Source organism: Hyperolius riggenbachi, chromosome 5, assembly GCF_040937935.1.
Source record: "Hyperolius riggenbachi isolate aHypRig1 chromosome 5, aHypRig1.pri, whole genome shotgun sequence".
Taxonomy (NCBI): Eukaryota; Metazoa; Chordata; class Amphibia; order Anura; family Hyperoliidae; genus Hyperolius; species Hyperolius riggenbachi.
The window spans coordinates 399,309,983-399,332,884 of record NC_090650.1 but is presented as its reverse complement, the minus strand read 5'-3'; the positions used below and the strand labels follow the sequence as shown (position 1 = coordinate 399,332,884).

Here is a 22,902-nt window from a genome sequence, read left to right as displayed (position 1 = left end):
TATGATTGAACAATCTGCTGGTTAAAACATAACAGTAGGTCAACTGCTTGCCCCCGTAAGTTAGCTTTAGACCATGGTAGGGACATTAGACTAGAGGTAGTCACACACTTGTGGTGGTCGATTAAGTAAATTGATAGTAGGGACTGAAGCCAGTACCTATTCAGTAAAGAGTCCTTGGGCAATACTTCCTAATACTGGTGGCTTGCTGAGTGCACCCTTAGTGGCTGCAGGTCTAAAGCACTTTGAGTCCGACAGGAGAAACACATGTTAGCATTATTATTACCTAATATTGTGAACTGGCATCAGCAGATATTATGTGATATGTTAAGTTTATCATTTTGGTCCACCAGGCAGACCAGATTTAGGGCTGGTTCAGACGGACGCTTGCGGAGCGTTTACCGCAAGCATTCGGAACGTTGCGGTAAACGCTCCCATTCAAATGGTTGGGACATGGCTTTTGTAAAGCTGCTGACTGTTTGCGAAAAAAAGAAAAGACACATTGTGCCGTGTAGACCCAGCTTATAAGCAGTAGCAGTGCCAGGCATACACGGCATTTTCAGTCCTTATCAATCGAGCCGCTGATGGCTCGATTGATAATACCCGACAGGTCCGATGACCTGACGGATAGATTCCCCGCTCGATCCACGCCGGCGGACAATAGCGGGGAATCGAGCGGGTGATAAGCAGCGCCGGCAGGGACCGATCCGCGCGCACGCACGGGGATGCGCCGGCATCGAGCCAGCGGCTCCATCCGGCGCATAATTAGCTAGGTGTATTCCTAGCATTAGGGAATCTTGCCCAAGGTCTCCTACTGAATAGGTGCTGGCTTACTGAACAGGAAGAGCCAAGATTCGAACCAAGGTCTCCCATGTCAGAGGCAGAACCCTTGACCATTACACCATCCAGAATGAAGAGATCAGTGTAATCCTATTGTACCATGTTTGGCAAGATGAGGACGTGTGGCTGAAGAGCACACAGCAGAAGTGTACAAGAAGTCGCCCTGGAGTGCCTGTCCACACTCTGCATGTACTCCTCATCCTATAGAAGGTTGCCCATATACACAATCTATAGTTCTATTCAGTTCTATTCATGTTCAGCATAAGGGTCACCTCCTATGTCATAGACCTTCCCCCAAGTCTGCCCGATATGAAGAGACGCCACTACATAGACGCCATTTATAAAAACTCACTGTGGCCGTTAGCGGCAAACATTTCCTGCGTGACACATCAAACACCAGCAACGTGACATAATGCGAGTGGTAAAAAGATACAAATACTCCATGAATGGACAGAAGACAAGCATTGAATGGCCAGGAGAACCTGCGGCTACGGACCTGTCATCATATGCTGCTAGTTCCTGAAATCATAGGTAGGGTCTGAACATCTGTCGGGTTTCTCTAGAGTTGTGTCCCCATTAGTGGCATTTCCTGTGCTGGTGACACGCCAAGCTCTGCCCTTCTTGTCAGAGAATGATTCGTTTTTAACCAGATCCATAGCTCCCTGTAGTAATGTATGGGGCAACTGACTTACCCAAGGGAACTCTCCATAGTAATATGAGGAAGGATGGGTGAAAATGTCACTGGCTCCCCCTAGTGAACTTTCCAAAGTAAATGTATGGGGCAGCTGGTAAGAGTAAGGTCCGTACACACGCCGGACTGCAGGCAACGACGGGGCGTTCCAGCGACAGTCCGGCGTGTGTACAGTCTGTCTGCAGACTGATACGGCTGTTTGAGCGATCAGAAACAGCCGTATCAGTCCGCCGACAGACTTTACACACGCCGGACTGTCTGCTGAAAACCCACCCAGCGGGAGGTGACGACAGACCCGTCGTTGCCTGCAGTCCGGCGTGTGTACGGACCTTAAGGAGGCCATCAAAGAGTGACTCTACACAGGTCACCTAACCGGGCCCAGGTTGGGGGTGACACCAACAGGTCTCATATTCCATCACACACATTGGGGTGACTGCCCAAACCTCACTGAAGAGGGCCATGATAGGGGATGAAGCCACACAGGTTCCATAGATTAGGCCCATGTTAGGGAGACTGTACTCAGCTCTAAAAGAATGCACATAATAGAACACCACACAATTCACTTAAGTGGTGATTCTCTTTGTCTTCTAACAGATGCCCAAGTTTGTGACTACCACCAGGTCTCCTATTTGCAACCCTTGTTTAGGGCATTCCACACAGATCTCACAGAACATACACATACTGGGAGGGACTCCATACAGATCGTAAGCCCATGTTGGGTTAATTACACAAAGGTCATATAACAGTGGGGGCCCATGTTGGGCACTTCACACACATCTCATTAGATACCCATGCTGGGGTGATGCTATACAGGGCCTATGGCAGTGGCCCACAATAGGGTCACTTCATACAGACCTTGTGATGTATAACCTCCAGACCCCACCTGGAGACCTACATAAAGTTCATAGGCACAGGAGCGCCGTTCATACAATAACACAGTGTACAGGCACATTGTGATACTGTGTAGAGGCACAGGAGCTCTGTTCATCCAATAACACTGTACAGGCACAACAACCCTGTCTAGAAACAGCAGCGCTGCTGATACATTACTGTAGTGTAAGGCCAAGCGCTGTTCATACAACACAGCGTACAGGTACAGCAGCTGTTTATACAATAGCATCATGTACAGGGACAGCAGCGCTGCTGATACATTACTGCAGTGTAAGGCCAAGCGCTGTTCATACAACACAGCGTACAGGTACAGCAGCTGTTTATACAATAGCATCATGTACAGGGACAGCAGCGCTGCTGGTACATTACCACTGTATAAAGCCACAGCAATGCTGTTCATACAACAGTGTGTACAGGCACAGCAGTGCTGCTGATACATTACCATAGTGCACGGGTACAGCAGTGCTGCTGATACATTACCACAGTGTACAGGCACAGCAGTGCTGCTGATACATTACCACAGTGTACAGGCACAGCAGTGCTGCTGATACATTACCATAGTATACAGGCACAGCAGTGCTTCTGATACATTACCACAGTGTACAGGTACAGCAGTGCTGCTGATACATTACCACAGTGTACAGGCACAGCAGTGCTGCTGATACATTACCATAGTATACAGGCACAGCAGTGCTTCAGATACATTACCATAGTATACAGGTACAGCAGTGCTGCTGATACATTACCACAGTGTACAGGCACAGCAGTGCTGCTGATACATTACCATAGTATACAGGCACAGCAGTGCTGCTGATACATTACCACAGTGTACAGGTACAGCAGTGCTGCTGATACATTACCACAGTATACAGGCACAGCAGTGCTGCTGATACATTACCACAGTGTACAGGTACAGCAGTGCTGCTGATACATTACCACAGTATACAGGCACAGCAGTGCTGCTGATACATTACCATAATATACAGGTACAGCAGTGCTGCTGATACATTACCATAATATACAGGTACAGCAGTGCTGCTGATACAGTACCATAATATACAGGTACAGCAGTGCTGCTGATACATTACCACAGTGTACAGGCACAGCAGTGCTGCTGATACATTACCACAGTGTACAGGTACAGCAGTGCTGCTGATACATTACCATAATATACAGGTACAGCAGTGCTGCTGATACATTACCATAATATACAGGTACAGCAGTGCTGCTGATACATTACCATAATATACAGGTACAGCAGTGCTGCTGATACAGTACCATAATATACAGGTACAGCAGTGCTGCTGATACATTACCATAATATACAGGTACAGCAGTGCTGCTGATACAGTACCATAATATACAGGTACAGCAGTGCTGCTGATACATTACCACAGTGTACAGGCACAGCAGTGCTGCTGATACATTACCATAGTATACAGGTACAGCAGTGCTGCTGATACATTACCATAGTGTATGGGTACAGCAGTGCTGCTGATACATTACCATAGTATACAGGTACAGCAGTGCTGTTAATACAACACAGCGTACAGGTACAGCAGCTCTGATCATACAGTAGCATAGTGTACAGGCACAGCAGCGCTGCTGATACAATAAACACAAAATCAAGAGTCAGCACTGCAGAAAACACAGAGTCAGCACAGCTGGGAATGCCTCGGTGCTCCAGCAATGACTGCTAGAAGCCCAAGGCAGACACCACACAGGACAGACAAGTTCAGCTTTCATCAGTCAGCTCTGATGTCAGCCACAAGACACAGCATAAAGAAAGGAATAAAATAAAATGATCATGTTAATGTCACACGTGAAAATTAAAATACAAACATTGGAGAAAAGAACAAACAGACAGACAAGAGTGTCATCACTGCAAAAGCAAAAAACAGAGGCAAAGAGAGATACAACTACTCTGCTTCTTCTAGAGGAGGCTCAGCCGGAGAAGTGTTTACAGGGCCCTTACCAGAGACAGTAGCAGCTAACGCTGTATTGTGTATGTGTGGTGTCGGCTGTACAGTTCATGTGCCTTCCTGTCATTGCGTCATGATAGAATTAATGAAATGCACTTGGGAATGGACCAATCAGATTAAAGGGAATCTGAAGTGAAAATAAAACTTGATATAATGATCTGTATGTGCAGTACAGCTAAGAAATAAAACAGCAGCAGAGAGGAGTCTAATATTGTTTCCAGTTCAGGAAGAGTTAAGAAACTCCAGTTGTCATCTATGCAAAAGAGCTTATCTGAGCTCCATTACTTTCAAAGTGGCAGAGAGCTCTGTCTTCTGAAACTTATCTCAACTATCTGTCAGACATCATTCACACCTAAAATCGAAAACGCAAACAAGCATTTTACGTGCTTTTTCCCCCCTCCAGGCGCACCACTGCGCGCTGCGTTTCTGTTAAAAGCACTTTTCTAAGCGCTTTTGTAATTCACTCCCTGACGCAAGTCAGGAAGTGAACACTTTGACCCGGAAAATAATAAAAATAAAATGTATTTATACTAAAAAACCGTGAACGCAATCGCCGCATAAAGCGGTTTTCTAAGCGTTTACCGCTCTTCCTATACCTTCTATTATAGCACAAATGCCCCAAAAATGGTACAGGCACCTCTTTGCGGACCGCAAAGCAGACAACGTGCGGATATGAACCACCTCATAGAGATTCATTGCACAAGCGTTTTGCGGGCGATTCTGAAAATCGCCTGCGCTGGAAAAAAAGGGAAAAAATGCCCTTAGTGTGAACAAGCCCTCACTGGTTTTTGTTTTTTTTTCTGCAGAGGAAAGTTCAAAAGTTCATTAGCCTGCTCTGTGAAATCATTTAGAATGCGGAGTGTGGTGTCTAAACTGCAAATATTAGAGAATTTTTCCAGGTTATAAAAAAAAAACAACACTAACTGAAAATATAAGTATGAGACTATTTTCTTTGCTACTAATGTACTATTAATTATCTGTACTACACATACAAATCATTATAGCATATTTTTTTTTCCACTTCAGTGTCACTAACTTTCTGCCATTTTTGATTGGCACAGTTCAAAGCAAGCTCGAGTTACCTCCACCTAATTGACAATCTATAGTGAACACGTGCATCTGTATTCTGTGTTTGCAACCTTAACTGTGTGTCTGTACAGTGCTTGTCTGTTTGCCTGTCCTTTATGGGCACCATGGGTACCTGTACCATGTGTGCCTGTACTGCATGAGAGTCTCTACTGTGTGTGCACCCTGAGTGCCTGTCTGTACTGTATGCATGTGTCTGTACAATATGTGAGCTTTGCCTGTCTGTAATGTATACACATTGTTCATCAGTATCTATGGACACCGAGTGAATGTACTTTATGCGCTGTTTGTGTGCTGCATGTGCGCTGTCTGTGTCTTGCACATACAGGTGAAATTTGAAAAAAATTTGAATATTGTGCATTTATTTTAGTAATTCAACTTAAAAGGTGAAACTAATATATGAAATAGAAACCCTTCATAGGTGATTTGGATTAATTAGCCGATAACAGTCCAATATTTTGAGCCAAGAATATTGAACCTTTTCACAATATTCTAATGGTCTGAGATTTGAGTGTTTTCATAAGCTGTAAAGGTCCGTAGGCTCTCCGCGGGATTTCTTGTTACTTGTGATCGCCGGCAGCGAGCAGAAGGGCGCACCATGTGCGCCCTCTAGTGGCCTTTCATGCTGCCAACTTTCAGTTGGCAGCATGGAAAAAAAAAAAAAAGACAAGAAAAAAAACCCTGCCGCCGCCGCCACCCTGGCAATTTAAATAGAACGCCAGGGTGGTTAAACGACTTGTCATTCAAACAAAAAGTTGTTCAGACTCCTTGTACACACAGACGACAAAACGTTTGAAATGCTAATTACAGCTAATTTACATGTCGTTTGACTGGTCAATGGAATTGATAGAGCAATGGACTAGATCAAATGACTGATCAAACGACTTGTTGTTTGAAAGTCTATTAGTGTCAAACTAATAGACTTTCAAACAAGTCGTTTGTACATGTGTACGGACCTAACTGTCGTTTGAACAACAGTTAGTTCACGGATCCACCAACCGGATCAGTCAAAAGTACTGCTATCAGTCTAACAATCGTTCGTACACACGCCAAACTGTCATTCAAATGACTGGTTTGAAGGACAAGTCGTTCAGAAATATCAGACCTGTGTACATTAACCATAATCATCAAAATGAAATCGGCTTGAACGATCTCTCTTTGCATGTAATGTGTCTATTTCATATATTTTCACCTGTTCAGTTGAATTACTGAAATGAATGGCCTTTTGCACGATATTCTAATTTGTGTGAATTTCACCTGTAATGTTTTGCTCTGCACTATGTATGTGCATGTGTACACAAACTGGGCCATATACAATTAACTTTTTTCCTGAGTTTTTTTTTATCTTCGAGTTAAAACACTTTGGCCTGGTGCACATCAAAAACCGCTAGCAGATCCGCAAAATGCTAGCAGATTTTGAAACGCTTTTTGTTATTTTTCTGTAGCGTTTCAGCTAGCGTTTTGCGGTATTGTGTAGCGGTTTTGGTGTAGTAGATTTCATATATTGTTACAGTAAAGCTGTTACTGAACAGCTTCTGTAACAAAAACACCGGCAAAACCGCTCTGAACAGGCGTTTTTCAGAGCGGTTTGCGGCTTTCCTATACTTAACATTGAGGCAGAAAGGCATCCGCAATCCAAAAAATGCCTCACTGCGGGAGGATTCGTTTCTGCAAAACGCCTCCCGCTCTGGTGTGCACCAGCCCATTGAGATACATTGACCAAGCGGATCCGCAACCGCAAGCGGCTGAAGAAACGCTGAAAAAGCCGCTCGGTGTGCACCAGCCCTTTGCAATGGAAAAAGTAACAAAAAGGAAGTAAAAAAGCAATGATTTTGAGTATTTGTTTGCTCGCTGGTAGCGCAAAAGGCATTTTATGAAACAAGTTTGAAAATATCATCAAGGAGATATCTCGGGAGAAAAGGTTCGTTACATTTGAGCCCTTGGCCCGTATGCAATTATTTTTTTCTCCTGCGCTCTCTCCCAGGGGATATTTTCAAACTTATTTCACACTTCAAACAATTATTTTTACACCACCAGTAAGCAAAAAAAATAAATATGCAAAATACTTTTGATCGCACCTTTTCACCTATATTTTGATACTTTTTCCATTGCAAAGTGTATTCTAAATCGAGGATAAAAAATGTTCTCCTAGGAGAACAAGTTATTTGCATACAGACCCGTGTGTCTTCACTGTGTGTGGTTTTATGCAGTATTTCTGTATGAAGTACTGTATATACTCGAGTATAAGTCTGGAAATTTAGGTCTGATTCACTTCATAAAAGTATAGGGGTCTATCTATACACGAGTCACGGGAAGGTATTGGCTGCACTTAGGAGTTAATGGCTGCAATACTGTATGCAGGGCAGTCATTAACCCATCCTGAGCCCCAAGTGCAGCCATTAGCTTTGCTGGGTAGACTTATACTTGAGTCAAACAATTCCAGCTTAAGAGGGTTGAATATTGTAGTCGACTTATATCTGAGGTCGACTTGTATGCAAGTATATACGGTATGTAAGTATGTGTTTTATGTGCGTCAGTATGCAGGTGACAGAAAATACAAATGATTCAGTATTTCATGGATTTGAATCAGTGATCCACATCACTTTCTGAAGAGTCACTATGCACAGTATTTCATATATTTGAATTCTTACACATGAATGCCTGTTGAAGGGATTAGGGTTTCATGGTCACATGATGAGCTGTTTGGGAAGAGGTCAGGATAGATATTAGATCAGGTCACTGCTGAGGGCTTCAGCCTTCATACTATTGTGATTTGGGTTTAGCGGCCCTGTAAAGCCTCGGCTGAGTAGGTGACGGCCCAAAAAGGGGAAACTAGTGAAGGGGGCACCTTGAGACGTCTGCAGAGGGTGCGCAGCTCCTCAGTGTTTAGGGCATCGATCCTGCGGTGGTACTCAGCCACTGACACTACCTAAATATGGAGACAGGAAGACAATAATTCTAGCAAAGGAAGAGAGAGAGGAGGCAACAAAAGCAACAAACACAAAAGCATAACATGGGGAATGGCCAACATTTATAATACTGCTGAACAAAAGGATGCCAGAGCATGAAATGTGTCCCGTTCCTGGATTATCTGCTGCATCTGGGGAGGAGAAATCATGTGATGATGTCACATACAGAATACCAGTGATTAATGAGCACACACATCACAAATCATTTATAGGTTGTAAACACACACACACACACACACACACACACACACACACACACACACACACCATACAGACACACACACACCATACAGACACACACACACCATACAGACACACACACACACACACACACACACACACACACACCGACAGACAGACAGACAGACAGACACAGACAGACACACACACACACACACACACACACCGACAGACACACACACCGACAGACAGACAGACAGACACACACACACACACGGAGAACTCTACTCTGATAACCTCTATATACTGACTTCATTGGCTGCAAGAGAGGTGCAGCTACCTTTTATCTGCTGCAGCGATTGGCTTTCTTGACTCTGGGGGAGGAGCCTTTTACAGAAGGTTCTATTGCGATCAGGTTCCAACCCCTCCTAACATGACTCGTTTCTATATATTACCAAACAGAAAATGCCCAAGATACACTTCCTAAAGGTGGCCACTAATGGTCCAATTTTTAGCGAAAAATCGCTCGAGCAATCAGAAATTCTGATCGGATTGGTTGTAAATAATCTCCGGTGAGGGGCACATTCATTACGAACGATTTTAAAAACAGCCGTCCGATTGGATTTTTATCGAACCAAAATTTGGATTTTCATGTCGGTTGTGATAGATAGGAAGCAAAGATTGGTTTGTTGATGGTATAGTGAACTATTTCACTTATGTTCAGAATTATCTGATCACTAGAATGATTTTTCGGTACAAAACTGGACAGTTAGTGGCCAACCTTTTACGGCTGCTAGTTTTCAAAAAACCCCGGACAGCAGCTTACATGACCAAAAAATATACATAAAATTAAAAATTCATATGATAGCGACTGAAAGAAAAACAAAAGTCACCCAATAATCTGTGGTGAAGGCCGGAAACAGCTTAGGCGCAGTTAAAGCGGACCCAAACCAAACATTTTTTTTAATTCAAAATATTTAGTTGCACCAGTCTGACACATACAAAGATAAATAAACACTCCTCCAAGCCTTAAAAACAGTTGACTACAGCGTAACAATCCATGACGCGAGCTGAAATATATTACATACAGTACTGATCAATATGGTTAAAGTCAAGTTTTCTGGCCAGAGATAAAGTTAACACACCACATGCGTCCGCGCATTCATACACCGCTTACACGTGCCAAAGTCCAAATCATATATAGGGGCCCCTTTATAAACATGTGCCTTTAAAGGGAACCAGAGACGAGGGGATCCTTAAAAATTAAAAAAAGAGTTTATACATACCTGGGGCTTCCTCCAGCCCCATAAGCCTGGATCGCTCCCACGCCGCCATCCTCCGCTGCCTCTATCGCCGGTATCGGTTCCCGTCACTTCCGCCGGACGCGACCATTTGTACGCGTGCACAGGGGCTCCCTCCGGCTTTGTACGCATGAGCCTGTGCAGTACAGAGGGAGCACACTGCACTTGCGTCGACTGGACGAAATTACGGGACCCGGTACCGGCGATAGAGGCAGCAGAGGATGGCGGCGTGGGAGCGATCCAGTCTTATGGTGCTGGAGGAAACCCCAGGTATGTATAAATCTATTCCTCATCTCTGGTTCTCGGGTTTGCAGGGGAAAATCATCCTGCCTTGTATCCCAGATTGATTGGTGGCATCTCCATGGTACAGAATACGGGGGTTAGTGATTAACCTCACCTTCCCACAAGGCAAAAAAAGCCATCATCCCCACTTATAGTTACATAAGTTAGTTTGGTTGAAAGAAAGACATTCCTTCTCTTCATTCCTCCCGTCTCCCATTTCCATGGAAAAGAGCACAGAATTAGTTAGTACTCCAGCTCCCCTTTCCATTGGACAGAAAATGTTGCCCACCTTTCACCCCACCTCCCTTCATAGAAGAATACAGTCTGCATGTCCTTTCCCCTCCCGGTAGTACAGAGCAGACTACCCATCATCCTCCACTCTTCATAGTACAGAAAAGGCAGTTTATCCACCCTTGTAACTCTCTGTAGTACAGAAAAGGCTGCACTTCCTCCACCTTCCACTCTTATAGGTGGACCAGCTCTCTGCTGAGCAGCTCATCGATATAGTGATTGCAGGTAAAGGGTCACCTAAAGTGATCATGTAAAATCATTGCTGGTTGTATCTATTCAACATGTGTATAAACAAGTCTTAAAGGGAACCTGAACTGAGAAAAATTATTTAAAACACATGAGGTAACTTCAAATGAATATTACATAGTTACATTGCCATAAGTTCCTCTCAGAAGCTCACCATTTTCTTCTTACAATTATCCCTTCCAGTTCTGACAACATTTTGTCAGAACTGAAATATATCAGTTGCTGTCAGTTATAGCTGAGAGGACAACTGAATGTGCAAGGTAATGTATATGTTTCCCTATGGCTCAAGTGGGAAATGTTACAGTTTAAGGCCTGGTGCACACCAGAGGAGTTTTTCTGAGCGTTTTGAGTTTTTAAATCTGCTGCTAATGTTATCCTATGTGTCTGTGCACACTGGAGCAATGAGTTTTTGTAAAAAAAAACCCATAGCATTACATTGGGAAGAGCTTTTAGAGGTTTCAAAAGCTCTTCCCAATGTAATGCTATGGTTTTTTTTTACAAAACCTCATTGCTCCAGTGTGCACAGACACATAGGATAACATTAGCAGCAGATTTAAAAACTCAAAACGCTCAGAAAAACTCCTCTGGTGCGCACCAGGCCTAACAGTGTGCTGACCAAGAAGCTGTTATGGGGTAATGGCCATTTTCAAAATGGAGGACGTAGAATTCCCTTGATCATAGGACGCGGGAGAGGAGAAAGAGGAGGAGTAGACTACACTGGAGGTGAAGTATGATTTCTGTATGTTTATTTTGACTTTTAATTTTCGGTTCAGGTTTTCTTTAAAGAGAAACTCCAACCTAGAATTGAACTTTATCCCAATCAGTAGCTGATACACCCTTTTACATGAGAAATAATGATTTTCACAAACAGACCATCAGGGGGCGCTGTATGACTGATTTTGTGCTGAAACCCCTCCCACAAGAAGCTCTGAGTACCGCGGTACTCTGGGCAAACTGCCACAATGTAACAATGTTCACAGACAGGAATTAGCTGTTTACAGCTGTCTCTAACAGCCAAAACGGCTAGCAGCAGCAGCTACATAACCTGCTCACAGCAAAAAAATGTCACCATGTAATAAATGTGAGAATGTAAATCGGGGAGAGGAAAGATTTTACAACGAGCAAACACTGACTGCTTCATTTTTTACCATAATTATGTATAAATGATTTACTTTTTTTACCACATTATTTTCACTGGAGTTCCTCTTTAAAGGACCACTATCGCAAACAAAGTAGGCAGTTAATATCTGACACAACTGACAGGTTTTGGGCCAGTCCATCTCCTTATAGGGGATTTTCAGGGTTTTCTTTGTTTTCAACAGCATTTCCTGAACAGCAGTTTAACTGCCCAAATAGAAAGATAGCAGCCAGCCTCCCTACTCACTTCAGTGTTCTCCCCAGGCTCTTTTAGCTGGGTGCTCCACCCGGCTAGTTTCGGTGAGCACCCGCTATCATCGGCTCATCTCCTCCTCTGCTGTAAGCAGAGAAGCACCAGCCCTGCATTCCTCCCCCTCCCCGGCTACTTTTCCATGCCACCCGGCTGGAGAACATTTCTGGGGAGAACACTGCACTTGCACACTATTTTGTCAGTTAAAGGAATACTGTAGGGTGGTCGGAGGAAAATGAGTTTAACTTACCCGGGGCTTCTAATGGTCCTCCACAGACATCCTGTGCCTGCGCAGCCACTCACAGATGCTCCGCCCCTGCCTCCGGATCACTTCTGGAATTTCAGACTTTAAAGTCTGAAAACCACTGCGCCTGCGTTGCCGTGTCCTTGCTCCTGCTGATGTCACTTGGAGCGTACTGCGCAGGCCTAGTATGGTCTGTGCCTGCGCGGTACGCTCCTGGTGACATCAGCTGGAACGAGGACACGGCAACGCAGGCGCAGTGGTTCTCAGACTTTAAAGTCTGAAATTCCAGAAGTGATCCGGAGGCGGGGCCGGAGCATTGGGGAGTGGCTGCGCAGGCACAGGATGTCTGCGGGGGACCATTAGAAGCCCTGGGTAAGTTCAACTCATTTTCCTCCGACCAGCCTACAGTATCCCTTTAAGGTGGCCATATACTGATAGGTTTGCAGCAGATTCGACCATCAGATAGATTTACGTCAGATGCCTGTCAGGTCAAATCTGACAGGAATCTATCTGATGTGTGCCACACACCAGGAACAGATTTCCAATAGATTTTACAATTAAATCTATTGGAAATCTATTGAAAATCGATCTAAATGCATTTACTACACCATTAGATCCAATGCAACTCTATGGGCCATCAATCTGCTGTCAGCAGCAGATTGGCCTAGATTTTTCCATCCTGTCAGATCGAAATTGACCGCAAATTGATCGGCTGATTCTATAGAATCAATCGATTGCTGAAATCAACCAGTGTATGGGCCCCTTTAGACTTTACAACTGCTGTTCAGGAAATACTGTTGAAAACAAAGAAAACTTTGAGAACTCCCCCATGAGGAGATGGACTGGCCCAAAACCTGTTGCTTCTGCCAGATTTTAACTGCCTACTTTTTTTCCATCTTATTAGACCTAATTAAAGAACAAAAACAAAAAACAGTACAAGGTAAAGTATTGTTGCTGGTATTTGGGAACTTCCCTCCATAGATGGGGACACTGATATCACAGTGCAGTGTCCAGGGAGTGTATTGGTGCCAGTACTCAGAACTATCCCCATAGTAGCAGATAAGGATACAATGTGCAGGAGATAAGACCTAAGCATTCACAGTTCCCTGCTCATGTAGCTGATGATGGAAAGTGTCTGCTCCCACAGGAAGGAGCCACCAGCTGCAAACACTTTGCACAGTGCATTTGTCTGCTTCTCCCAGGGCTCCACCAGAGCAGATATACCATCTGCAGGCATGTAGCTAAAGCTCTGGCAAGCAGCTCCAGTACCGCACAATACTGATAGACCACAGGAAAGTGTGAGCCTAGGTGCACACTACAGCCAAATCGGACTGTGCGAGTACATTTGAAATCGGCCCCGGTAGACTTGGGCGCAGGATACAGCGGTATATGGCTGATTCTGCTTCTGCACAAGTCCGGACGATTTAATTACTATTCCCCCTCCAGGCCGCCATGGATGGTGGGGAATGAAATAATTCGGCTTCCAGCGATTGCTGGAGGCCGAATTATTATGTTTTTAAGCAACCTCGGCTCAGTCTGCTAACGGCTCCGACGTTACTCACTGAGCGCTGCAATAGGAGTGATTCCTATTGTAGTCTATGGAGGCACCGGCTGCGCCCAAATCTAGCAGCACTGAAAAGCACTGCTCCGGACTGTGCCCAACGGGCAAGTCAACAGATCTGATGTTAAAGGACAACTGAAGTGAGTGTTATATGGAGGCTGCCATATTTATTTATTTTTAAACAATTTCCTGGCAGCCCTGCTGATCTATTAGGCTGCAGTAGGGTCTGAATCACACCAGAAACATGCAGGCAGCTAATCCAGTCAGAAACACCTGATCTGCTGCATGCTTGTTCAGGGTCTATGGCTAAACGTATTAAGAGGCAGAGGATCAGCAGGATAGCCAGGCAACTGGTATTGCTTAAAGTGGAGCCGAGATGAACTTTTACTCATTGCATAATTGTGTTCCTTTCCTATTGTTTATAGGGCATTCCTCAAGCCAAATACTTTTTTGTTTTAATACTCATTCCCTATAAACTAAAAAAGCCACGCCCACAGGTTTTCAGAGAGCCAAGGCATTTTCAGACAGTAGCAAGGGCTCATGTGAGCTCAGTCCGGGCAGGAGGAGGGGAGGTATTACTAGCCAGAGATTGCAGAGGGGAGGAGGGAGGAGGAGGGGGGCGGGGATTAGGTTTTTTTCACAGGCTGAGTGCACAAACAACATGGCTGCTGTCATTGTATCACAAGAAGAAATAATCATATTCTATTGAAGCTGTTTGCAGCTAGATTTGCTGTGTAAACGATCTAAACTTTAAATAAGATATATAGACAAGTTACTTGTTATAGTTCGTTTTTCACCTCGGATCCGCTTTAAAAGGAAATAAATAGGACAGCCTCCATATCCCTCATTACAGTTGTCCTTTAACTACAGGATCCGCGTTCACACATTTCCATGGCATGTCTGCTGCGTCTGTCTCTGGAGGAATGAAGAGTTCTGTCCTGCATGACATTTCTCGAGGGAAGACCGACACACAATGCAATTTTCACTTCAGATATTATTTACAATCGAGAAAGTGATCGGATCGGGCAAATAAAACAATAATCTCACTAATATTATAAATGCGAGAGTTTGGATGTTTGTTACTCGATCACGCAACAATGGCTGAACGGATTTCAATGAAATTGGGCACACACATAGTACATTACCTTTTATCCCCATAACCAAAAAGTGAACAATTCTGGTAACATTTTTCCTCTATACATTTTTGATAACTATCCAATCAAAAAAAAATATTGGAAAAATGATCGAAGTTTGTGGAAAGAAACAGCAGGTGTGTATGCTAGCTTTCATCTTAATTCAATCAATGGCAGATCTGAATAACGATAGACTCTCTCGCTCGAGTGGGATCTGAAGTGAATATTGTAAGGTGTGTACTAGTCCAAAGGAGAACATGCCATCTGTGACGTGTCCGTTACAGCCAACACCAAAAATCCATGCACGGACGCAGAAGATCTTATGCCGGATTAGCTGCGACAGTCGACATCGGGAACTCCAGGCAAATGTTAACCTAGCTCGAGAATGCCGAAATGTGCCACATGTGAACAGGGCCAACATGAAGAGGCAACCAATTGCAGTCCTCTAATCTTCTGCCAAAGGATTAATTGCTATAGTACACCAAATATTACACAAGTCAATATGTATCTCACTCCATTATATCTCATGGCAATCAATCAGGTAAACACGTCTGATTGCTCACCACTGACGACATCAGTACACAAAAGACAAAGTGACTAATTAACATAGCAGTATCCCTGCAATCTCATCCCCGGCACCATGACATCCATATTTCCCAGCAACCAGCGGAGACAATCCAGCGTGGAAATATGGCTGCATGCTAGGAGCTATACCGGTCAGTGATGTGAAAGGAAGTCTGTTGCTAGGGGTTTCCAGTCAGAGGGAATAGGAGCATAGTTGCCAGATGTTTCATGCCATGGATGTGATGGGGAAGGTTTACTTGGAAATACAAGGAAGTCAGGACAGGGATGGGGAGATGCTTCCAGTCAGTGATGGGACAGGAGGGTAGCTGTTAAAGTGGACCTGAAGTCTTGCACAGGACAGAAGGGAAAACAGAGAAATGCACCCTGAATGTATTTAGAGAGTCTAATGCCCCCTCATCTGTGTCTAATCACAAGTGGAGTTTGATCTCTCCCCTGTGTCACCTGACTGCCAGGGCAGATAAGCTCATTTGAAAGCACAGTATGTTAACAATATGCCTGCTTCCATGAAACCAGGAAGTAGAAACACTGGAAATGTATTTTAGGATCTGAATCAGCTGTAACAAAGAAATGAGAGGAAGTTCTGAGTTCAGGTTCGCTTTAAGGGTTAACAGATGAGGTTACAGGGTAAAGTGGTACAATGATGGTTGCTAAGGTTTACCCGGCTGTGACTGGAGAAGTGATAGGATTTAACAATCATTAAAGTACACCTGAAGTGAGAGGGATATGAAGGCGGACATATTTATTTGCTTTTAAACAATGCAGGTTGCCTGGCTGAGCCTCTAATGTTGTTAGCCATAGACCATGAGCAAGCTTTCAGATCAGGTGTTTCTGACTGACGTCTGACTGAATTAGCCACATGCTTGTTTCAGGTGTGCGATTCAGACATGACTGCAGGAAAGGATATCAGCAGACCTGTCAGGGAACAATTATTGTTTAATAGGAAATAAATATGGCAGCCACCATATCCCTCCCAGTTCAGGTGTCCTTCAATGGGATACAGCCTCAGACACGCTACAAGTGCTCTTCTGAGAGCGTTTTGGCCTCCAGAGCTTTCCGAGAGCTTTTTTAAAAACGCTCCCATTGACCTTTGATAAAAATAGCGATTGCGATTTTACAGAAAGTCAATGGGAGCGGTTTTTTTTTTTTTTACAAAGCTCTCAGAAAGCTCTGGAGGTCAAAAAGTGGGTCTGAGCCCTACAAGGGTGGTTGTTAATTGTAATTAATACATAATGGGATAGGGGCAACATTACTATAGCTTACCAAGTAGTCACGATAGGTAAGTGGTTGCTGAAAGTACAAGACACCAAAAGGTACAGTGAGATGGTTACTATGGTTTAACAGTCAGTAACTGGATAAGAGAATGTTTGATAAGGGTTACAAGTTAATGATTTATGGAATGGACAATAGTCCATTTATGATGTAATAAGGGATGCTTGCTAAGGATTACCGGTCAGTGATGGAATAAGATGGTTGCTAGGTGGGAAAGAGTATGGTTGTTACCAGTAATTCATTGGATAGAGGTTTGTAGAAATGCCAGGTACAAATGACATTTTTCTGGCAGACTTGCTGCCAGTTCGATTATTTCCAGCATGTCTGATCTGATTTCCAATCGATTTTCCATTCACTTCTATGGAAAATCAATTGGAAATCAAATGGGACATGCTGGAAATAATCGATCTGGCAAGAAATCTGACAGAAAATCTCATTGCGTGTGCCTAGCATTAAGAGCAACCTATCACTGAAAATACAATAGAATGGTTGCTATATAGGTTATCCCGTACAGAGATCTCTAGTCAGTAGTGGAATGGGAGGCTGGTTATTTCAGGTTATTAGCTGTCATGCAATAGATTGGTGTTTGTTAGGGGTTACCAGCCAGTGGAGGAGGGAATAAAAGATGGTTGGTAAATCCTTGTCTTTCACAGGATAGAAGAATGGTTTCTAGGAGTTATGAGGCAGTGACAATTCTGGGATGGTAGCTAAGGGATACCGATTACTGATGTGATCGGGAATGACTGCTAGGAGTTCCTAGCCTGTGATGCGATGAGATACTTGCTGGTGGTTATCTCAGTGATGGGAGGAGGGGATGGCTGTTTTAGTACTAAGTTTAGGAGTTGGCTGGTATCCCATACCTGCCAGCGATGGGATGCAATGCTAGCGGATGCCAGTCTATGGTGGGATAACATAGGGGGAGTGTTGATAGCATGAAGTAACGTGAAGGGATGCTTGCTAAGGGATACGCAAGTGGCTGGGACCAGGGAGGTGGTTGCTACGGGCAACTAGGCAGTATTGACGTACGGGAATGGTTGCTAGGGGATACCAGCCAGCGATGCGATAGGATAGTTGCTGCAGGTAATTGACTCACCAGCGGGTAACGGTGAGTCGCTGGCGGAGGCTTCCGAGCTCTCTTGGCCGGCCAGAACCGAGACATCCCCCTTTCTCCCCCTCCCTCTCCGCCATCACTCGGCGCACCCTACCCCGCCCGGTGACGGGAGCCAATCAGGGGAGCAGCTGCAGAAGGGGCGGGGCCCGCCGCAAGTTAGGCTGCACTGCGGATGAGTCAGGGGAAAGGAGGCGCGCCTCTTAAAGGGAACCTGTCATGTTCTAACACTAAACTTCTTCACACTAACCGTCATCAAAATCACTACAGCTGCCAGCATTGAAAACATCACAACTGCTAATAGTACCTCCAGCAACATTATCATCACTGCTACTATCGTTATAAGTACTACTACCTCTATCATAAGGTGGGTACACACATCAGATAAAAGTCTTTGGAAAATGAAAGATCACAGACCAATTTTACCACCTTCCATGTAGTAAAGGTGACCATACACTCGTCAGATTGGCAGCAGATAGATAAGAAATGCATCTGATGATCTATCTGATGTGTTTTTAGAACATTTTTTACCAGGATAGAATTCCAATAGATTTCAGTTTGAAATCTATTGAAATTCGATCTGATGGCATTTTTTTGCCATCAGATTTCCATTAAGGCCAATGCAAACTGATAAGCAATCTCATCAGATCGACCTAAATTTTCCACCCTGCAAGTTCGATGGAAATCCATCGAAATCGATCGAAATCGGCCGTCGATCGGTCGATTGGCCAACCGATTTGCAATCGATTGATCGATCGATCGGGATCGATCGGTCGGCCAGAAAATCGGCTGAGTGTATGGGCTGCTTAAGAGAGCCATACTCTACACAATCTATTCTATTGAGCTGAACTCCCCATCAGATAAACATGTTTGCAAGCTGATGTACACAAAGATGCTGTACACATGCAACAGATCTGTATCTGCAAAAGATCAGTTCCTGCAAAATGCATTTATAGACTATGAGATCTGCAGATCCTCATACACACCTTGTTTAACAGACATACATCTGCAGATCTGACGATCCATCCTGGCGGATCTGATCTGCAGAGGAATGTCAGTTAAACAAGGTGTGTATGAGGATCTGCAGATGATATAGACTATGAATGCATTTTGTAGGAACGGATATTTTGCAGGTACAGATCTTTTGCAGGAACAGATCTGTTGCATGTGTACGGGCATCTGTGTGTGCAGCATCTTGCAAAGATGTTTATCTGATGGGGAGTTCAGCTCAATAGAATAGACTGTGTAGGTATTACTCTCATTACTACATGGAAGGTGGTAAAATTGGTCTGTGATCTTTCATTTTCCAAAGACTTATCTGATGTGTGTACCTAGCTTAACTCCTAAGCCCATATTCACCATACCTACAACCTTATTAGGCATAATTCCTATCGCTGCATCTAAATTCACTCATCACAATTAGAATTGACCCCTGAAATAACCATCCATAATCACTATCTTTACTACCCATCATATATCTGTCATTGCTACTATTAGGCCTTTTTTCCCTGAACTGTTGAGCTGTGTGCTCAGCAAGCAGTTACAAGGCAGCAGTAAGCAGGTATCATGCAGCAACAAGCAGTTACCAGGCAGCAGTGAGCAGTTGTGAGAGTTTGAGAGGCATTTCATTGCCTGTAAACAGTTCGTGGAAAAGAGGCCTTACTGCTCATTTTCACCATCATGACTTTACTACGGTACTACACCCATCATCACTCCTCAGTTACCACTACACTGGGCATGACTACCACACTCATCATAATCATCACTACTGCTACAATAATTACCATGAGCAGTACTAAAACCATCCTCTTCCACCATAATCATTGGTTTGTGCATCAAGCACCATCACACCCATCATCAACATAGCAATAGAGAAGTTCAAAACGCTCTACCCCCTCTGTTCAAACCAGCAGGTGCAGGACCAGGACAGCCAAACCAATTCACAGATGTGCAAAAAGGATCCGCAAACCAAATGCTGGTAGAAAAATGCTGTGATTCTTTATTCAAAAAATTCCACATGACATGGCAATAATCACTACTACTAAATTCAACCATCAAAACAAACCGCGTTGCTTTTAGGCCTCTTTCCCACAGACTGTTGATAGGCCGTGAAATGCCTCTCAAACTCTCACAACTGCTTGCTGCTGCCTGGTAACTGCTTGCTGCTGCCTGGTAACTGCTTGCTGCTGCCTGGCAACTGCTTGCTGCTGCCTGGCAACTGCTTGCTGCTGCCTGGCAACTGCTTGCTGCTGCCTGGCAACTGCTTGCTGCTGCCTGGCAACTGCTTGCTGCTGCCTGGCAACTGCTTGCTGCTGCCTGGCAACTGCTTGCTGCTGCCTGGCAACTGCTTGCTGCTGCCTGGCAACTGCTTGCTGCTGCCTGGCAACTGCTTGCTGCTGCCTGGCAACTGCTTGCTGCTGCCTGGCAACTGCTTGCTGCTGCCTGGCAACTGCTTGCTGCTGCCTGGCAACTGCTTGCTGCTGCCTGGCAACTGCTTGCTGCGGCCTGGCAACTGCTTGCTGCGGCCTGGCAACTGCTTGCTGCGGCCTGGCAACTGCTTGCTGCGGCCTGGCAACTGCTTGCTGCGGCCTGGCAACTGCTTGCTGCGGCCTGGCAACTGCTTGCTGCGGCCTGGCAACTGCTTGCTGCGGCCTGGCAACTGCTTGCTGCGGCCTGGCAACTGCTTGCTGCGGCCTGGCAACTGCTTGCTGCTGCCTGGCAACTGCTTGCTGCTGCCTGGCAACTGCTTGCTGCTGCCTGGCAACTGCTTGCTGCTGCCTGGCAACTGCTTGCTGAGCACACAGCTCAACAGTTCGTGGAAAAGAGGCCTTACCAGCACCAATGCAATCACCACAAACAGCATTGCTTTTACCAGCACCAATCTCACTCCCCAGCAGGGGTAGTCAATGAGATGCAATTCATTCTGAGTTAATGCAGATTTGTGTACATTTTGTATGTAAATATATGCAGCTTGAAAATGGACCAATCATATCAACTCAGAAATATTTTTATAGCATTGGCCATCCCTACTCCTTAGCACAGGATTTGTATCACTTCTAATTAGTGTATAGGGATGATCAATGAAATGCAAATAGTTTCAAAATAGACCAGCATCATGCAAATGATTTATGCAGCTTGAAAATGGACCAATCGAGCGAAGCTGAGGTGGTATTCAACTGGTCCACTTTGAAACTGTATACATTTGCATAATTCTGCATAAACTCTGAATTATTTGCATCACTTTGACTATTCCTATTGTGCCACCAAGTGACCTTATCTTATTGCATCAAACAAAGAACAACAAGGCAACATGGGTTTTGGTATTTTATTTAATGTCCTCCCTGCCACCAGGAATTTATAGCAGTACACTGGAACATGCCTGCTGAAGGTGGCACACAGGGGGTGCCCACTAATGGTGGAACATGGGAACACTACTAAATACAGTCTCTTTCATGGGAGAGTTGTGATCGAGGGCCGTGGCCAAATTGTAAACAGCACAAAACATGAACCCTCTGCAGACTCATACACATTGTATGACAGTCACAAAAATGCAAGCCATTCAAAACACAGCATCTGTCCTGAAAATGGAGCTAGTATGGTTGAGCTGAGCCAGCGAGAAAGTCCATAGTGAAGAGTTCTCCAATCATAGCAAAGTCTACAACTTGGAGAATTTTGATTGGCAGAATAGCATGGGTGTATTACTACCACAACCTATCTGAAACATAGCAGTTTGAGAGGGCGCTCTCCACCCAAAATCAAGTTAGCAGAATTTCCCAATGGACTTTCTCTCTAGCTCACCTCCATCATTCTAACTCCCCTAAAACTACCATAATTAAAAGAAAGCTGTATTATTGGCTTGATTCCACCAAGTTACACGCTCTGAAAATAGGCTCTTAAAGTACACCAAAACTAAGGAGTACATTTGAAATCGGCACCGGTAGACTTGGGCGCAGAATACAGCCAGTATATGGCTGATTCTGCTTCTGCACAAGTCCGGGCCGTTTTAATTACTATTCCCCCTCCAGGCCGCCATGGATAGTGGAGTAATGAAATAATTCGGCTTCCAGCGATAGCTGGGTGCCGAATTATTATGTTTTTTAAGCAACCTCGGCTCAGTCTTCTGACGGAGCCGACGTTACTCACTGAGCGCTGCAATAGGAATGATTCCTATTGTAGTCTATGGAGGCGCCGGCTGCGCCCAAATCTAGCAGCGCTGAAAAGCACTGTTCCGAAACTAAGAATTATATGGAGGCTGCCACCTTAAAGAGAAACTCCAACCAAGAATTGAACTTTATCCCAATCAGTAGCTGATACCCCCTTTTACATGAGAAATATAATGCTTTTCACAAACAGACCATCAGGGGGCGCTGTATGACTGATTTTGTGCTGAAACCCCTCCCACAAGAAGCTCTGGGACAGAGGTACCTTTGGCAGTTTGTTACAACGTAACAAGGTTCACAGACAGGAATTAGCTGTTTACAGCTGTCTCACGGTTTGCTTTTTAACATAGGAATCGCGGTAGGTAATTTCCACTACCGCAATTCGTTTTTTACTTTAACGCGATGCGAAGCGACTTGCCGCGATTTTGCTATGCAGTGCACAGCATAGCAAAATCGCGGCCGCAAACGTCGGGAAATCGCCGGTAAATTTTTAGCTTTTTCGATTCAGCAATCGCTAGCGTTCAGCGTGAACGCTAGCGATTGCTAGTGGAAAAGGGCCCTAACAGCCAAAACAGCTAGCAAGCAGTAGCTACATAACCTGCCCACAGTAAAAATGTCACCATGTAATAAATGTCAGAATGTAAATTGGGGAGAGGAAAGATTTTACAATGAGCAAACACTGACTAAATCATTTATACA

At 44.5% G+C, this 22,902-nt stretch overlaps 1 protein-coding gene across 6 annotated transcripts in view; it reads right to left on the bottom strand.

The window, feature by feature from the left end:
* OXR1 (oxidation resistance 1) overlaps positions 1–22,902 on the bottom strand; it is a 546,053-nt gene that overhangs the window by 19,526 nt on the left and 503,625 nt on the right. For 3 of the 6 annotated variants that reach the window (XM_068237908.1, XM_068237907.1, XM_068237909.1), the window contains one exon: positions 8,336–8,416. The exons of 1 other annotated variant lie outside the window; for it this stretch is intronic. In XM_068237908.1, the coding sequence (XP_068094009.1) occupies positions 8,336–8,416 (81 nt within the window). Of the gene's footprint in view, positions 1–8,335; positions 8,417–16,926; positions 16,954–17,795; positions 17,881–18,028; positions 18,143–22,902 lie in introns of those variants that run through there. 2 more of the 6 variants (XM_068237911.1, XM_068237912.1) reach the window with 2 other exon arrangements.